The sequence below is a fragment of the Pseudozyma flocculosa genome (genome assembly GCF_000417875.1).
Source record: "Pseudozyma flocculosa PF-1 unplaced genomic scaffold scaffold00006, whole genome shotgun sequence".
NCBI classification, from domain to species: Eukaryota; Fungi; Basidiomycota; class Ustilaginomycetes; order Ustilaginales; family Ustilaginaceae; genus Pseudozyma; species Pseudozyma flocculosa.
In genome coordinates, this window is record NW_006920874.1 from 412,277 (window position 1) to 429,417 (window position 17,141).

Sequence of the window (17,141 nt, forward strand, 5' to 3'; positions counted from 1 at the left end):
CTACCGTTGCCAAGCTACCACCCGTCCGATCTCCCACTCGCACGCACAACGCGCTCAGCCTCTACCTCCGCACACGCCCACACACCGCCACGATGCCAGCGGGCGAGCTACGATCGTACGCCATGTCTTCGCCGCGCCACTCGCCGCCCCGCTCCGCCGCGGCACCCAGACCCAAGGGGATCCTCAAGAATGCTAGCGAAAGGACCACCTCCCAGGGCGCCGCTCCGCCCCTCGTTTCCCCCACCTCTGTCAACCCCGACGACGCAAACAACCAGTGAGCATGTCGTGCTGCTGCTGCTGCCCTCGCCCCATGCTGGCCCGTCGGGTACCCCCGATCCAGTAGCATGTTGCTGACTTGCTCTTTCATTCACTCTGACCTCTGGCCTCTCGCTCCCTCTTAAGCCTGCAATGGGACGAGACCAACCTCACCCTCCACGAGCTTCAGCGCGCACAGGAAGAGGCTCGCATGAAGATCGACGAGCCAAAGACGCCCTTTGTCCGCAGCGCCAGCCTCGGTCCTTTTGGAGACGACGACAGTGGGTTGGCCTGGCGGCAGTCAGGATGACAGAGCAAAAATTCACACGCAGACACTGATCAGAGAGCCTCCAATGCCTCCTCGCCTCCGATTCATCCCCCCATCCACAGTGAGCTTTGACCTGGACGCTGCCGGACCATCGACCCCTGGCAGCCGTCGAGGATCGGCCGCTAATCAGCTGGCCGCCAACACGTCGGCCAATGCCGGTCGTCGACCTTCCGCTTCGGACCCTGCATCGGGCAGCGGCGTCGCAGGCACGGGCACCGGACTGGCCGTCGGCTTGGATGCCGCCGACCTCGCTCGCTCCGCGAGTGGCACAAGCCAGAGCCACGCCGGCAGCGAGAACGAAGCCGGCCTCCAGCGCGCTCCGAGCTCGAGGAGCACCAGCCGTTCGCCCAGCTTCTCGCTGCCAAAGACTTCGAGCAGGAGATCGAGCGCGCGCAGCGCCACCGGCGACATCGACCAGAGGACCGGCCTGAGGCAGGAGAACGAGGAGCGAAACATGCAGGTCGACGACGACGACGAAGACGATGGCGCCGTCGAGGAGGAGGATCCCGATCCCGAGAGTGAGTCCGCTCGCGGTCGCGGTCGCGGTGACGGCCTGGAGCCTGCGCCTCGCGATGCTTTGCTGACGGGTTCTCCGTCCTGGCCACCCCCCTTCGCCACCGCAGCCCAAGCCAAGCACGCCGCGTTTGCAGCAAAGAGAAACCAGCACTACGGCAACGAGGCCGAGGCGATGAAGATTGCAGCCGCGCTCGCGGCCCGCGATGACGACGAGGATGAGGACGATGACGACGAAGAGGACGCTGCCCAGAGCGGCCCGCCTCCGGTTCCGCCGCTCCCCAATGGCTCGCGACAGGGCTGATGGGCGGGCGCGGATCGCGGACTAGGCCAGCGATACAGATTGCCGCGGCTGTCGATGAGACTCTCGCGTAGCTGCAACGACATCTGGGCAATGCGACATCTGCCCTTTAGGCTGGAAGCTGGCGCAGTGCCCGTCGCCTCGGCCGTCGCCAGACACAGACGTCGGCATCAATGGGAGTGAAATCAAGTTTGGCGAATTCGAAGAGGAGGGGAGGCGAGGAGCTGGATACGAAGGGGGTGCTGCAACTCTTTTGCAGAGGCAGAGTGAGGACGGGGAAGAAGGGACGACGGATGGGTGGATCAAGAGAGAAGCGAAAGGAGAGGGAGGGATGGCCCAGCGACGAGGTTGATGAATAGAAAGCTGAGGGGGAAGAGGCCAAGTGGATGGGTCCCTCCCTGGCTGACGGAGTAGCGCCGTCGATAGGCCGGGGGAGGAGGCTGACGACCTTGCGCCAGGGCCGCTCAGGCGCTGCGCCTCTGCTGCTGCTTGACGTTCCTCGTCTTCTGACCGAGGAGAGCGCCGAGGAGGCCCGTCTTTCCTCCGGACTGGATCTTGCTACCGGGGAACTTGTCGGCGCCAGAGTAGTCGACCTTGACCCTGTCGCAGTTGGGGAAGGTGTCGGCGAGCTTCTTGAGGGGACCTCCGATGAAGTGGTCGACGAGGTCGAGGACGCCCGTGAGGTCCTTGTAGAGGAATCGGAGCTGGGTGGGGATGAGGGACTCGACGGTGGCCTGGTAGAGGAAGCACGACAGCGCCGCGGGGTCGTCGAGGAGCTTGGCCGTGTTGAGCAGTCCGCCGGTGAGGTTGCCGACGTTGAGGCCGGCAAAGCTGTTGACGCTGCCCGTATTGCCGCCGACGGAGAGGAGCTCCGTGTGCTCGGCGCCCGACTTGAGCAGGTTGGTCACCACATCCGCCAGCCCAAACTGCGCCGCCAACGGACGCCGGTACCAGTCCTCTGGGAATCGCTCGTGGCCCGGCGTGTAGATCAGCTCGCCCGACTTGGGATCGCGCTTGATGCTGAAAAAGGGAAAGAGGTTGTGCTCGTCCAGGTAGATGCGGTTGTTGCCCTGCTCGTCGGCGGTGTTGTTGGCCATAAAGTTGACGATGAAATCGTGCGCGGCCGTCGTCACGACCAGACCGCCAAACGGGCTGTAGAAGAAGTTGGGGTTCTTGGCGATGCTGCGGATCGGGGAGCGGGGACGAAAGACGGCGCGGCGAGGCGAGGGATGGACGACGTGGGGGAGTTCAGTCCACACGGCCGGCCCTTTCTGTCTGTCTGCAGGTCTAGGAAGGCAAGCTGGGGGACTGGGACGATGACTGACCTGGTCTGGAACCTCTCCCAGCGGTGCTTGGCGAGCACGTCGCGCGTGTAGACGTCCTTGCCGCGCGTGCGGTCGTCGCCGGCAATGTCGACGACCGACTGGAAGTAGGGCAGGTACACGTTGACATTGTCGTGGTTGGCGCCCGGCTCGTAGTAGTCTCGGCGCGAGACTGAGGCGTCGCCCTCGTAGACCTGGTCGTTGCCGAGCGGAGAAGGAAGGGTTCAGCATCGTCCCTCGAGATGGCGTCGCCCGCAGGCCGTCGTCTGCCGATGCCGTAAGATTGCAGCGTGGGTCGCACACTCACATTGTGCGTATTGATACCGCCGGGCTCTCCCGCAAGCAGGTTGGTCAGCCCACCGAGGCCGGACGAGGTGAAGGGCCCGCCGATGCTCCACTCGGTATCGAGGACGTTGCCGGTGAAGATGGTCGCGTACGCGCTGAGGAAGCCGCCGAGGTCCGGGCTGATTCCGTAGACCTGCTCAACGACCTCGATGGCCGTCTCGAGCTTGACGACGCCGTTGCGCGGAAAGTAGCCGTGGTTGGCGAGCACGTTGAGCCCGGGGCAGGGCCCGCGGATGTCGCCCGGCTGCGGCGCGCGCCACTCGTGCGAGCCGCTGACATCGATGCGCTGCGCGGCCTCGTCAAACTTGAACGCGTTCGGGTTGATGACCGAGTCCGGGTCGCGCTTCGAGAGCTTCGAGGCCGAGTTGGAAGCTGCCGCCTCCATGCGGGCGCGCAGCTGCGGACACAGCTTGATGCCCTCGGAGAGCGAGCGCGCCGACAGAGTCGTGTTGGCCTTGTCCGCCTGCTCCTGGATGTGCGGGAAGGCGAAGGCTGAGGGCAGTACGGAGAGTCCTGCGCTCACCGCCGTGAGGAGGGGAAGGGTGAAGCGCATCGTGGGCCGTGGAATGTGCTGGAACGAGGTTGGGTCGAGGGGTGAGTGGGGTGGAGAAGGGGGAGGAGAGGCGGAGGATGATGCCGACAACGATGAGAAGATCGCCGGCAACTGCTGCCTTGTTATACCCTTGCCTCTCTCGCCCTTCCGGTCGATGCAAACATCCGCGCAGGCTGGAAGGACAACTTGGATCGAAGAACGGCGCGGTCCAGCTTTCCGTCTCCTCGTCCAAGCTGCTCAACGAACAGCTAGGAACAACAACTCGACAGGCACAGCACGCTCCTTTGCTATCGTGAAAGCCGGAGCCAGCCTTGCGCCATCACCCTCGAACCTCCATCGGCGAGGACGTTTTCGTCAGGTGCTCGCGCGACGTTGATCCTCCGTGTTTGTCTCGCATTCGGTATAGCCGCATCCCTCTTCGGGAGGTATACGCGCCATCCATCGTCCCGACACCGACCCGCGACACAAAGCAAAGCAGATACGGTCCTTCGACAGCGAGGATCACGATCGCATGCTCACACGAGCGGATGACACCTTCGTTCGCCACATCCAGGGGTAGGGCATGCAATGCGAGAGGCGAGGATGGGAGGAGTTAGGAATAAGAGCGCGGGCGCTGCCGGGAGGAAGGGAGTGCACGTCGGACGATGCGGGGAGGTGACTAGCGACGTCGGAAGGGATACGGGCCGGAAGCGAGGTGTAGCGACTCGGGAGGTCGCGAGGACACGCCGTGGCCGGGCTGGATCCTGGCAGATGGTGTGCGATAGAGGGACGAGAGTTACAAGGAGAGGAGGCGAGCAGTAGGGAGCTCGGGGACCATGCAAGGCCGGAGCCAGTATCGAGCAGAGAGACGCACGTACCGAAGAGGCATGGACCGGAGCGTCGGGACCCTCCCCCTGCCCTCTTGGCAACCTGCGGAGCACAAGCCGACCGCAACAAACGAACGAAGCTAGAACGATGTCCAGCCGTTCTACCGAGCTCGTACCGTCTACCGGGTCGCCGTCGACGAATGGCGATCCTTCGAATGCAAAGGGCTCCACATCGTTGCAAGAAATGCGCTAAGGACCGGGCAGGCGCACGCGAGGAGGAGCCAGGTAGCGGCCCCACCTAGCGCTGTTTCTCTGTTGATGGCTTTGTCGAGGGTCGAAGTGGTATGGGAGAGCGAGGTTCGCATGCACTCACTCAGCTGCAATGGCCGGGTGGGTGTGCACAGAGGGCTGCCGCTGTGCATATCCGACCTCGGGATCGATGACACGTACGGTCTGCGCGCTACCGTGCTGCGAGGGCATGGGTGGGTACGGTAGCTTATCGCTTCGGCTCGGATAGATCGTAAGGTGTCGAAGGGAGCACGCCATGTCGCTGCCTCGTCACACGGCTGGGATCAGAGGAAGAACGGCGCGCCCCTTCCTTCTGTCGTGGGGATGAGGAGGAAGGGTGTGTTGTTCTCGTCCCCTCGACTTGGCACGGTGTGCACAGATCGGATCGTCGGTGCCTCGCCGTGGAGGGCCGGGTTTCAGTGTTGATCGACGACACAGAATCTTGATCGACAAGGAAGAGGAACCGTACGTGGCGGCGATGATGAATCGAGCAAGCGTCAGTGGTTCTTTCGGCATGTGCATGTGGGAGCGGGCGGAAGCAGGGAGGGGGGCCGAGCTGTCAAGCAGCGCGAGGGCGAGCACGCATTTCGCCGTCTGCGCACGCCATCCGCGTGGCTGGGCGCGACGCCTACCGTACCATCCGGCCTGATTCATCACGCACACTCGCACGCACCCTTGCCTTGCCCTTCCCAGCAACGATAAGAGAGTACACTCTAGTGCATCCATAGAAGCGGTGCGAGCATCCTAGCCGAAAGGTTCAATTGGAAGCGGGCCGATGCACGTACATACGTCCCGCAGAAGACTCCCTCACCCCTTTTTCTAGAGCCTAGGTCGTTCATCCCCCCCACACGCAGTACCTGGCTCCCAGTCCAGTGGAAGCGACCAAACGAAGAGCAAGGCGAGGCAAGGCAAGGCAAGGCGAGGCAAGGCGTGGCGAGGCGAGGCGAGGAAAGGCAAGGCAAGGCGAGGCAAGGCAAATCCCGCTCTGCACTTTCGTCATCTCCAGCCCGCAAAGCAGTCGGCTGGCGCATCCGCGTATGGGTGGTGCCGGCCAATCCGAGTGGTGCGATTGCAGAGTCGCGACTCCTCTATCGTCCAAGCAGCGATGCATCCCTCTTGACCGGCTCGCAGTCCTCAACTCTGCAAATTGACCTCATCCACCGTACACGGCCTATCTACATGAGGCCAAAGAACACCTCGAAGTGCACCTCCTCCCCGGCCACGATCAAGCAAACACGGTGCCAAAGACGCGGTTGACCTTGTTGGCCGTCTGCCAGGCGGCGAGGAGCGCGAGCAGCAGCGCGACCTCGGTGCCGACGAGGGAGACGGCGGCGAGCATGAACCGGGGCGTCCACACCTTGAAGAGCATCAGGTGCCGTCTGAACACGAGCCCGGCGAACGCCGAGCAGCTCGTGGCCAGGAGCGCATGGTAGAGCACCAACCCCAGGCTGGTGCGGAGCAGCGTCAGCGGGAGCGTCATGGGCCCTCCGGCCGCGCCCCGCGGTCGCGGTGCCAGGTTCCAGAGGCACAGCAGCGGCACGCCCATGGCGGGGAGGAGGATGAGCGGCCCGAACGAGTTGGCCACCACGAACAGCGGCGACCACGGGTAGGTGACGGTCTGGAAGCCGATAAAGGCGACGCGCCACTGGATCGACGAGAGCGTGGCCTGGTGGCCCGTGCTGAAGAAGGCGAGCAGGCCCACCAGCGCCAGCGTGCTCGTCTCGAGGAACGACGGCATCGGCTGCGTCGCAGACGCAGAGGCCTGCCCGCCATTGCCATCTCCGACACCGCCGGCAGGTCCCGAGGCCGCTTCGGCCGCCGCGACCAGTGGCGATACCTTCGGTTGCGACGGCTGACCCTTCTTGCTTGTTGAAGGTGCAGCACCGGGAGCGGGCTGGTCGGGTTGGCGGTCGACCTGCGCAAAGATGATCTGGCAGTCGCGCTCGCAGTCGCCCAGCTCGGCATTGGCCACCGTCAGCAGCAGGCAGAGGGAGAGCGCCAGCTGGCCCGCCGGCTGGCTGAGGATGTAAAGCATCGAAAAGACGAGCGAGACGAGCAGCAGATACGAGCTGCCCAGGCTGTTTGCGTACCCGAGGATCGAGACGCGGGTCTTGTTGCCTCCCTCCCCTGTCGACGTCGGCGACGATCCTTGCCCGGACAGCTGCGATCCCGGCTGTGGGGCGGCAGCCGGCGGAGGAGCCTGCTCCTGCCTCAGCTCCAGACAGAGCGGCGCAAAGATCCAGAATGTGATGCCGACGACGCTGAGGGCGATGAGATCCGCCCGGGCGACGAGGCGTGTCGCCCATTCGATGAAAGACCGCAGCTCTGGCGTGACCTGATCCGAGGGCGCCGCCCAGTCGCCCAGCCAGTAGCCGGCGCCCGCCAGCAGCGAGGGCCTCAGCAGCCAGTTGAGGACGAGGGGCGCCACCCCGACGTTGGACTTGCTCGATCCCAGCGCCATCGATAGCAGGCTCGGCATAAAGTACGCTGCGACGTACGAAGCGGCGATGGCGTACGGGCTGTTGAGCGCGGTGCCACCCTCGCCGCCGTTGGCGTAAAAGGTGGGACGGCAGTACGGCGCCTGCTCCTCTCGGCAGACGCGGCTGATGGCAGCGAGGCGGGCGAGCACGATTCCCGCGGCCGCAACCAGCGGCATCCGGATCCGCAGTCGGCCCAGCGGAGCGCCGAAACCCGCCACGAAGCGGGCCGATAGAGCGGCGATCAGGAAGATGAGGACGGCTTTGTCCTCCCAGACCGTGAAGCTGTTGCTGCCGAACAGGACGGCGTGCAGGACTGGGATGGCGATGCCGAGCACCTGCAGAGCCTTGCCAGATGGCAGCGTGCGCGCTTCGAAGCGGAACAGCGATCGCAGTGCCTTGCGCTGCGAGATGATCAGGCTCAGTTGCGACACCGAGGTTGATCCGAACAGGACCAGATCAAGCAGGCTAAGCCGCAGCGACCTCGAAGGCGCGGCGTATTGGGCCCCATAGACGGCGCACCCGACAGCGGCTCCGTAGACGGCAGGCCAAATGGCGCTGGCATGGACAGCCTGCCAATACTCTGCTGCCGTCTTGCTCGGCCGAGCCATCCTCTCAACGGGCGCTGGGTTGGCAGCCGAGGCACCCAGCTCGGTGGCGGTGTCGAGGAGGGTCACGAGTCCGGACTTGCAGCCGGCGTAGAGGACCGAGGCGGACACGAGGCTGAGCGCGAGAACCGCCAGGCCCATGAAGATCCTCGAGAGCTCAAATTGCGCCCATACGCTGCGGGCGCGGACCAGGCTGGCGCGGTTGAAGCGCTGGTAGGCCAGTGCCGCCGCGCGACGCGCTTCCGCCTGAGGGAGCTTCGACCAGGAGCCGGACGCAGCCTGGGCAAGCCTGGCATCCGCCTCCACGGCCTGGTACCACAGGTCCTCGAGCTCGGTCGCAAAGGGGGCCAGATCCGACGACTCGGTCGAGTAGCGGTCGAGGTATGTCTTGATCTGCCACGCATTGATGCGCAGCGCCCGCAGCAGCCTGTCCGGATCAGGGAACAGCTCCGGAACAATCGAGCCGAGGCTGTTGAACGGGATCGGCAGACCAAGAAGGAGGGAGAGCGAAGGGACCAGGTCGATCTGCGGGATCGAGCGGTGACCCTTTGGATCAAAGGGCGGCGAGGGCAGTGGCGAAAAGGGAACAAAGGCGGGCACGAGCTGGTAGGTGGGTCCATCGGCAAGCAAGGTGCTGTGGACGTCGCTTGCAAGGCCAGTCTTACCGAAGCCCGAACGGCTCCAGACCCACAGGCCCGCGCCGACCTCGAGCTCCCCATCGCCGCCGTGGTCCCCGCGCTCGTCCATGCCGTGGTCGCCCATGAGGATGACCAGGGTGCTGTCGTCGACGGCGTCGGTGACGTTGCGAAGGAAGCGCTGCATCTCTTGCATCTTGGTGGCCATCTTGGGGTGCGACGCGCCGAAGCGATGGCCGACATGGTCGACGCCGAGGCCGTGACCGACGAGCAGCCTCCAGCCGTTGTGGAGCCCGGTGCGGTCAGGATGGTTGCGCTGGAGAAAGGGGAGGAGGCTCTGCTCGACGCCGCGGTCGACGGTGTCGAGGTCCTCGACGTTGAACGAGTCGTACGACCAGGTCTTGTCGGCATCGAAGATGGAGGGGAAGACGGTGGACCAGGTGTCGTCTCCGGCAAAGGCGAGGCCGGCGCTATCGTTGCGGGCGCCGTCGCGGATGGCCTTGAGGCGGAAGTGTTCGAGCCAGTTGTCCTCGCCCACCTTGCCCATGCCGCCAAAGTTGGCGCCCGCCTCGATGAACGTGGGAAGGGTGCCCGTGGTGAGGCCCTTGAGGCGCTGCAGGGTGGTGGTGGGTGCGTCTGCGAGGAAGTGCGCCAGGAACGAGGATGGAGGGTTCATGGCGTGGAGTTCCGAGGGGAGGGTGAGCTTGGCATGGTAGTGCGGGTCGGGCTTCCATGTCGGGCTGCCGTCGGGTGGGTGGGCGGCCGAGATGGGCGGGATGGGTGCGATGAAGTCGTATCGGAGAGCGTCGATGATGAGCAGGACGGCCTTGGAGTGCGTCTCTGGCAGGGTGCACTCGCCCTGTCCCGTGTGCGGATCGAGGGAGCGCGACCACTGCGCCAGCGCTGGGCGGTCAAACGAGGACGGCGGGGTAGGGGTGGACCACGACTGGGAAGGCTGCTTGAAGCACGAGTTGCGGCCGTCGAGCTCGACCCTGGTGAGGAGGAACCCCTTTGTAAACAGCCACAGGGCGGCAGCGTGGTAGTAGAGCACCAGGGCCAGGACGGCGAGGATGCCGAGAAACGGGCGGTTGATGGACGGCGGCTTTGGGGGTACGCGGTCGGGATGCCTCCGCGCGTACGACGAGTGCGACGAGTGCGACTCGTGCGAGGCGTGCGAAGAGGCGTCGGAAGAGTGCGAGTCGGATCGATCCCGGTTGCGCCGCGCGGCCAACCGAGGCGGCGGGTTGAGCGCCGACGACGACATCGGGTCGGATCGAATCGAATCGAGTCGAGTCGAGTCGAATCGAATCGAGCCAAGACGAGGTTCGGAGCTGCCTGCCGACTTTGCTGGACGGGTACGAGCCGAAGGAGCGGACGTTGCGGAGGTAGCTGTGCTGTCGGAAATCCCGACGAAGCAAGGCAGTGTGGCAGTAGTGAAGTAGTCGGTGGTGGTGGTGGTGGCGAGGAGGAAGCAGACGAGGGCCCTCGCCAGAAGAACGTCACACCCGCATCCTGTTCCTGTGCCTGCACGGCGTCGTGAAAGCACGGCCCATCGACCTCCACCTCTGCCTTGTGGCCCTGCATCGGCGCCTGGATCGGGCAGGCGGGCAAGCGCTCATCGCCCCCATCGGCCAGACCCGAAGGCAGGGTGACGCTTCTCGCACCTCCAACACCTCGACCCTCGGCCCTGGCCCTGGCCCTTGCCCTCGCCACGTCCAGCCACCTCTCCGCCTCTCGCACCCTCGCCATCACCATTTCCGTCACCCTCTTCGCTCACCACGACGCGCGCCACGATGCGTCCCGCGCACTTTGCCGACCAGGTCATCCAGGCCGAAAAGGCAAACGATGGCCACCAGCTCGCCCAGCTCTTTGCCATCGGTGGGCCCATCTCGCACGCCGTCCTGCTCGAGCTCGGCGACCCGAGGGTGGGTCCACGCCGTCTCGCCCGCACTGACTCCCGTTACCTCGCCGATTGTTCGCTGACCCGGTTGCTATCGCCCTCGCTCCCGCCCTCGCTCCCGCCCCTCTGCCGCAGCCCAACAAGATCCTGCTGAGCCTGCGCAAGTGCGCCGGCTACCTCGCCTCGCCGTGGGAAGAGATATGCCAGAGCCACCTGCTATCCGTCTACTTTCTCTCGCTCTCCAACACCTTCCACGGCGCCTACTCGTCGGACGCCACCGACTCCGAGGGCAAGACGCGCGCCGAGCGCCTCGCCGACTCGTTTGACGCAATGAACACCGCCGTCACGGCGTTTCTGCGCCACTTTTCCACGCTCCAGGCGGGCAGGTGGGCGCTGCCCCTCTTCCGCATCCTTCTCCTCAACCTGCGCTGGCTCGCCATCCAGGCAGACACGGCCGCCAACCCGCCGCCGCCGCCGCCAGCCGCGACTTCGGCCCGCCCGGGCGCGCTCTCGGGCGGCGCTGCCACCTCGTCGGCCGTCGCTGCCGTCAATGCGCAGGAGACGAGGACGTCGTCGACGGCCAACAAGCGCCTCGAAGAGTGCGCGCGCCAGCTCAACAAGGCCTTTACCGCCTGCATCGCCGACCGCAACCCGGACATGGCCGAGAGCCGCAAGTGGGGCACGTACGAGGTGGTCGGCATGGTCTTCAAGACCTACTTCAAGGTGAGTCGCCCGCTCGTTGTCTCATACTGCAGGCAGGCAACGTACCGTGCAGCAGAGGACGCACTGACGAGTGGCGCTCTTTCGTCGTGCTGATGTCCTCTCCCTCCGCGCGCCCGTGTCGCCCGCAGTTGAAGTCCATCTCGCTCTGCAAAAACATCCTCCGCGCCATTTCGGCAGCGGCACTGCCGCCGCTGGAAGAGTTCCCGCGGGCGCACCAGGTCACGTTCCGATACTATGTCGGCGTGCTGGCGTTCCTGGGCGAGGAGTATGCAAAGGTGCGTGACCGTTTGGTCAGTCTGAGTGGTGCCGCCTGGCGTCGTGCTGACTCCCCCTCGTCTCTTGCTCCACCGCTTGCGCCGACAGGCCGATACGGAGCTCACCTTCGCCTTTGCAAACTGCCACTGCCGGGCGACGAGGAATCAAGAGTGGGTTGCACGCGGCACGCGGCACGCGGCACCGTCGTCGGCCGCCGCCGGCGCGCGTTGATCGGCGTTACTGACGTGGCCCTCGCTCCGCTTGTTCTCCCGCGCCTTCTGAAACCCCAGGCTGATACTGAGCTACCTGATCCCGACGCGCCTCGTCCTCGGCGTGATGCCGACACCGGCGCTGCTCGCGCGCTTCCCGCGCCTCTCGGCGCTCTACACGCCCTTGCTCACCTCGTTCGCGAGGGGGGACGTGCAGACGTTCGATGCGCACCTCGCGACGCCCGAGGTCGAGAAGCGGCTCGTGTCGCGCGGCGTCTTCCTCTCGATTGAGCGCGCGCGCGAAGGCTGTCTGCGCTCGCTCTTCCGGCGCGTCTGGATCGCAAAGGACCGCGCGACGCGCATCCCCGTCGACGACTTCTGGCGCGCCCTCGCCTTTGTTGGCGTGCGCGTCGATAAAGAGGAGGCCGAGTGGCTCGTCGCTGGCTTGGTTTACAAGGTGAGTCGCGTGCCCTTCTCCCTCGTTCCTCCGGTCTCCCATCCCTCTGTCGATTGTGCGGCAGGGAGCGTGGGGACCTGTACTCACCGTCTCTCTTGTCTCTCTTGTCACTCTTGTCCCTCTTGTCCCTCTTGTCCCTCTTCTCCCCCTCATCCCCTCGCTCCTCCCTGTCTGCTGACCTCGACACGCGACAAACAGGGCTACATGAAGGGCTACATAGCGCACGAGCGGGGCATCGTGGTTCTCAGCGCAAAAGAGGCTTTTCCCAAGCTGGGCTCCTTTACCGTCGTATCCACCTAGCCAAGCGAAGCGCAACGTCACGCTCCTGCGAATCGAAAGCCTTCAGCCCGGCTGGCTGGCTGGGCAGGTAGAATCATACGAGACGGACGACGCGTGCGCGCGAGAAAGACAGGTCGTTCGTCTGGCCTCCACAGGGCAGGGCAGGGCAGGGCAGGGTAGGGCAGAATGGGCAAAAAGAAAGAGGTATACGGGTAATCCAAGGGGGGTACGTCGTGGTGGTGGTTGTGTTGGCGTGGGTAAGGAAAGGCGATGGTGGGGGCAGCGGACGAGGGTGCGGGTACATGGTCCGGTCCTGTTCAAAGAGCGAGTAAGGTGTAGCGGGATGGGAGCGCAGAAGTAGGCAGAGGCAGGAAGCTGGACCGATCTGATCCGGACTGAGCAGAGCAGAGCAAGATTGGGCCAGGGAGAGGGGCAGGGTCGTGGCGACACTCAAGGAACCGAAGGAGCGTGAAGAGGGGGAAGGGGGGCAAGGACTGTGGTGCCGCGGTGCGAGAGCAGAAGCCAGAGCAAGCAGGTGTACCGCAATGACGAGCGCGAGCAGAAGGGGAAAGGGGGAAGGAAGGGCACGAGGGAAAGCAATCAAAACGAAACCAGAAGAGAGAGGGAGAAGCGGGCAGTCAAGGGAGGGACGCGGGGGAAGGGACGCCACGCCGAGCCTCAGCGGGCGCTGCGTTCCGACATTTCGGGGCCCATTTCGAGCTCCGGGTCGATGCTCTGCAGGATCGTGTCCTGGATGCCCGGGAAGACGGTGCGGTAGGCGTCGACGCCAAAGATCATGTCGAGGTGCTCGTAGTTTCTGCGGCGCGGCGCGACCGGGGTGCGGGGTGTGGGCAGAGGAGCGAGGCGTCAGCATCAAGGACGGATCCTGCAGCGGCAAAAGGCAAACGCGAGGGAGGGCGCCATGCGCCTGGACCACTCACTGGAGCTCGACGACGTGGATCATGTCGAGGTTCTTTTCGTAGCGCTGGATGCGCTGGACGAGGGGTTTGCCCAGCACGAGGTGGTCGATGTCGCCGTAAAAGATCGAGTGCGGCGGGAAGCGGCGTCCGAACCAGGGCTCGGTGATGCGCGGGTCAAAGATGCAGCCGCGGTGGCTGAAGCCGCTCATGTACCAGTACAGCAGCTCGCTCGACGTCGGGATGGGCACGCTGCGGAAGATCTTGGGCTTCTGGCGCGCCAGCCAGTTGTGGTCGTGGAAGCCAAACAGGAAGGCAAAGATGACGAAGGCAATGTGGCCGAACCACCACGTCGGCAGGAACTCTTGCGCGATGCCAATCACGGGCATAAACTCGCGCACGCCAAACACGAGGCCCCACCAGCGGCGCGAGCGGAACTGGCGCAGCAGCGAAAAGGGGAACTTGCGCAGCACCGAGCCGGCGTAGACCGACGGTCCGAGGGCGATGAAGCAGCTGAGCTTGTCGCCAATCTCGGGGCAGATGCCCGGCGAGAGGGCGAGGTACATGGAGCCGCTGCCCTGCGAGTGGCCGACGTAGGCCAGCTGCGGGCGCCCGGTGGCGGCGGTGACGTAGTCGACCAGGTCCTTGAGGTCGTAGGCGAGCTCCTTGAGGCCCCAGGCCCAGAAGCGCGGGTCGCTGCGCGTGTACTCGGTGTGGCCGGCCTTGAAGTTGGAGCGGATGTTGGTCACCCACACGTCGAACCCTTGGTCGACGAGCCAAAAGGCCATGGAGCGCTCCTCGTTCATGACAAAGTGCGACGAGTTGCAGAGAATGCCGTGCTGCAGCACCACGGGGTGGCCCGGCGGGCCCGGGCGGCGCGGGTCCGAGATGCGGTGCGCCTTGAGGATCCAGCCGCCCTCGGTGATGATGTCGTGCTCGTCGCAGTTGTAGCCCCAGAACTCGGCGTAGTAGGCGGGCCTGCCGCTGCCGCGCTCGCCCGTGATCCTGCGCTCGTACTCGCGGTCGGTCTTTGCGCGGGGCGGGCTCTTTTTGAACGGGTTGAGGTAGGCAAAGTAGGCGGCGACGAGGACGATGCCCATGGCCGAGGTCGAAATGCCAAACGAGACGAGCTGGCGGAAGTTGAGGCGGATGCGGTTAAAGAGGCCGTAGTTGCCATAGTCTGCGACGACGTGGTCGAAAAAGGGCATCTGGAGGGGCGCCTCGTCGCGGTAGTCGGGGAAGGTGGGGTCGAAGAAGGCCGGCTCGTCGTCGTCGCGGTCGGGGGCGTTGGGTTGAGTGCCGACGCGCTCGACCTGGGCGGGGCGGTGGCGGCGGCGGCGGCCGGAGCGGGGCTGGGTGGCCTCGGTGTCGGCAAAGGGGCCCTCTACGCCGCGGTCGTCTGCGAGGGGCTGGGTTGACTCCGATACCTGGTCCTCGACGGGGGCGTCGCGAACGGTGGTGCTCTGGCGGGGCGGGCGGGAGGTATCGTCGCTGAAGGGGTCGTCGGTGTTGGACTCTGGAACGGCGCTGGCGCTGTCCGAGGCGGTGCCGGTGCCTCGCCGGCGGCGGCTGTAGTCGACGTAGTTGCCGGCCATGGTGGTAACGGCGGGGGGGCTAAAGCGGTGGACGCTGGAGTGGTGGCAGTGGTGGTGGTGGTGACGAAGGCGAAGGCAGGGTATGAAACGGCGCGGTTAGGGAGATGCGGTCGAGGCCGGCAGGTCGGTCGGGTTGGCTGGCTGGCTGGCTGGCTCGCTTTGGCCTGCTGTCAGCCTTGCTGGAGCGGCGCTGGGTGCTAAGGCTGCCAGATGGTGAGGCTGAGGGAGCTACACAGGTAGCTAGCGTGCGTGAAGGGCGTGCACGCTGCGCGGTCGGCGCCAGAAGGGGGACCGTGAGCCAGAGATGAGGAGCGCGCGCGGCGGAGGGGAGATGAATAGGGAACGGAAGAGAAGGGAGGGTGGAGCGTGAGGGCAAGTCAGAGAGAGAGAGAAGAGAGAGCCGGGATGGGTTGGGCAAAGGTGCGAGCGAGGGTCAAAGGCCAAGCAGGCCTAGGCAAAGCAGGCCGGGGCAGCTCAACGAGGCAGGCAGGCAGGCAGGCCCAGCTGATGGAGAGCGAGTCGAGCATCGAAGGGGTGACAGCCGCCGCCGTCATGTTGGCAGAGGCATCCGCAGGGCCATCTGGCATCTCCGCATCTCCGCTCGCCTCGCCCGCCCGCCCATCACTAGGCGGATGGCAAAAGCGGATGGCGCGCAATTGGCGGATGGCGGATGGCGGATGGCAAAGGCCATCGCAGGCTAAGGGTCATGCGCCCAAGGCAAGCCAGCCAGCCAGAGAAGAGGGCTGGTTGGTTGGTGGAGCCGCACCTCGTCGATCCCTCTGCCCTGGCCCTGGCCCGCCTGCTGGGCTTTCCCCGCGCTCGCCCTGGTGTGCCCGTCCCTAACCTAGCCTCTTCTTTCCTTGCCCCGCCTTGCCCTGCCCTGCCTGCTGGCCTGCTCGCCCTTGCTCTTTCCGCCTCTGCTCTCTTTCTTGAGCCAAGAGAGGCAAGGGAGGCAGGCAGGCTGGCAGGCAGGCAGGCTGGGTCGGCTAAACACCGCCCTCCTCTCTCTCTCTCTCTCTCTCGTGCTCGCTTAGGCCGCCTCGATAGACGAATTCATCTCGTTTCCAGCCAGCCCAGCCCAGCTCAGCCAGCATCGCTTTGTTCGCATGCAGGCCATCAAGACCGTACCGCGTTTGGATTTCCAGCCCCAGACAAGAGGCAGGCACAGGAGCACAGCTACAGCTACAGCGGAGACCCAAAGCCGTCCGCCCGCCCTCGAAGCGCGTTTGCTTTTTTCCAGCCAGCCGGCTCTCTCTCTGGCTGCCTCTCTGCGTCGTGGCCTCGAGCTGCGTTTGCGGGGGATCCGAAATCCCCAAGGCAACCCGGCACCTGCACCTGCACCAGCAGCACCTCACAACCCGCCGGCCACAGGGTAGACGGACGCTCTTTGCACCGTGAAAACCCCAACGACGCCCGACCCCCGCCAGGGCATCCGCTTCGTCTTTCGCACGACAACACGACACCGAAAAGGCTAGACCACCGACCGACGGCCGCACCGCCTCGCCCTCAGCAGGCCCCAACGCAGCGAGGCTCGCAAGCGACGCTGTACATACATCTGCTTGCAGACAAACGAGGCGCGGATGTCGGACCCTCGCGCCGCCGTGCATCGCCGTCGTCCAACTCGAGAGCGATCCGCTCAGTCCGAGTCCGAGTCCGAGCCGCTCTCGCCATCCGACGAGCTGTCCGAGTGTACCAGATCGTCGTGCATCCCCGTCGCAGCTGCATTGCCTGCACGGGGCGACGAACAACAGGAGTAGGGGGGCGGATATCACAGGCATCGTCAGACACAGCGTCCACGCCAACCTGCTCCAACGCCGGGTTTCGACGGCCGCCATCCCGACACTCACCTGCTGCCGCTTCCGGATTGCCAAACTGCTCCAGCTGCTGCTGCAGCCTCTGGATACGCTCCGCCTCTTCGCCTTCGTCGAGGTTCTTCTTCTTGAGCCCGCCCGTGCCCCGCTTGCGCCCGTCGAGCGGCGCAGAACGACCGTTGGCCTTCTTGGCCGCCGCCGCCGCCGCAGCCGCCGCCTTCTTGCTCGGTCGCACCACGTACTTGTACAGCTTGTACAGCGTCTTGGCAGACAGCTCGTCAATGTCGAGCTCAATCTCCTCCTCGTCGGCCTGGCCCGCCGGCTTGTCCTCGTTGATGATCCGGATCGCCCCGTCCAAACGCTCCTCGGACAGCTCCTGGATCTTGGCCGCCAGCTCCTCCTTCTGCTCGTACGTCACCACGCGCACGTCGTCGTCGCTGCCCGCACCGCGCTTCGACGCGCCCGCCTTCTTCGACGACGCAGAGGCGCCACCGGCGGCCGCCTTCTTCTTCTGCTGCGCCGCCGCCGCCGCCTTGGCCTTCTTGGACGGCACGTAGTCGGCAG

At 65.3% G+C, this 17,141-nt stretch overlaps 6 protein-coding genes across 6 annotated transcripts in view; 2 read left to right on the top strand and 4 right to left on the bottom strand.

Annotated features, from left to right (window-relative positions):
* Positions 1–92: 92 nt before the first annotated feature.
* On the top strand, positions 93–1,400 carry PFL1_02257 (uncharacterized protein; the record flags this gene model as incomplete). Its single annotated transcript, XM_007879770.1, has 4 exons — positions 93–274; positions 403–536; positions 646–1,101; positions 1,207–1,400. 4 exons carry the CDS (start codon positions 93–95, stop codon positions 1,398–1,400), a joined length of 966 nt encoding a protein of 321 aa, XP_007877961.1.
* A 461-nt stretch (positions 1,401–1,861) lies between these two features.
* PFL1_02258 (uncharacterized protein) lies at positions 1,862–3,617 on the bottom strand (the record flags this gene model as incomplete). Its single annotated transcript, XM_007879771.1, has 3 exons — positions 1,862–2,579; positions 2,723–2,913; positions 3,027–3,617. The coding sequence occupies 3 exons, from the start codon at positions 3,615–3,617 to the stop codon at positions 1,862–1,864; spliced, it is 1,500 nt and encodes a 499-aa protein (XP_007877962.1).
* A 2,319-nt stretch (positions 3,618–5,936) lies between these two features.
* PFL1_02259 (uncharacterized protein) lies at positions 5,937–10,015 on the bottom strand (the record flags this gene model as incomplete). Its single annotated transcript, XM_007879772.1, has 2 exons — positions 5,937–9,778; positions 9,937–10,015. 2 exons carry the CDS (start codon positions 10,013–10,015, stop codon positions 5,937–5,939), a joined length of 3,921 nt encoding a protein of 1,306 aa, XP_007877963.1.
* A 209-nt stretch (positions 10,016–10,224) lies between these two features.
* On the top strand, positions 10,225–12,275 carry PFL1_02260 (uncharacterized protein; the record flags this gene model as incomplete). Its single annotated transcript, XM_007879773.1, has 6 exons — positions 10,225–10,356; positions 10,467–11,054; positions 11,183–11,329; positions 11,418–11,479; positions 11,600–11,975; positions 12,174–12,275. 6 exons carry the CDS (start codon positions 10,225–10,227, stop codon positions 12,273–12,275), a joined length of 1,407 nt encoding a protein of 468 aa, XP_007877964.1.
* A 657-nt stretch (positions 12,276–12,932) lies between these two features.
* On the bottom strand, positions 12,933–14,766 carry PFL1_02261 (uncharacterized protein; the record flags this gene model as incomplete). Its single annotated transcript, XM_007879774.1, has 2 exons — positions 12,933–13,071; positions 13,196–14,766. The coding sequence occupies 2 exons, from the start codon at positions 14,764–14,766 to the stop codon at positions 12,933–12,935; spliced, it is 1,710 nt and encodes a 569-aa protein (XP_007877965.1).
* Positions 14,767–16,402: 1,636 nt separating this feature from the next.
* PFL1_02262 (uncharacterized protein) overlaps positions 16,403–17,141 on the bottom strand; it is a gene marked incomplete at both ends in the record, with an annotated part of 2,722 nt that continues 1,983 nt past the window's right edge. Inside the window, 2 exons of the mRNA XM_007879775.1 lie at positions 16,403–16,494; positions 16,614–17,014. Of these exons, the coding sequence (XP_007877966.1) occupies positions 16,403–16,494; positions 16,614–17,014 (493 nt within the window). The remainder of the gene's footprint in view (positions 16,495–16,613; positions 17,015–17,141) is intronic.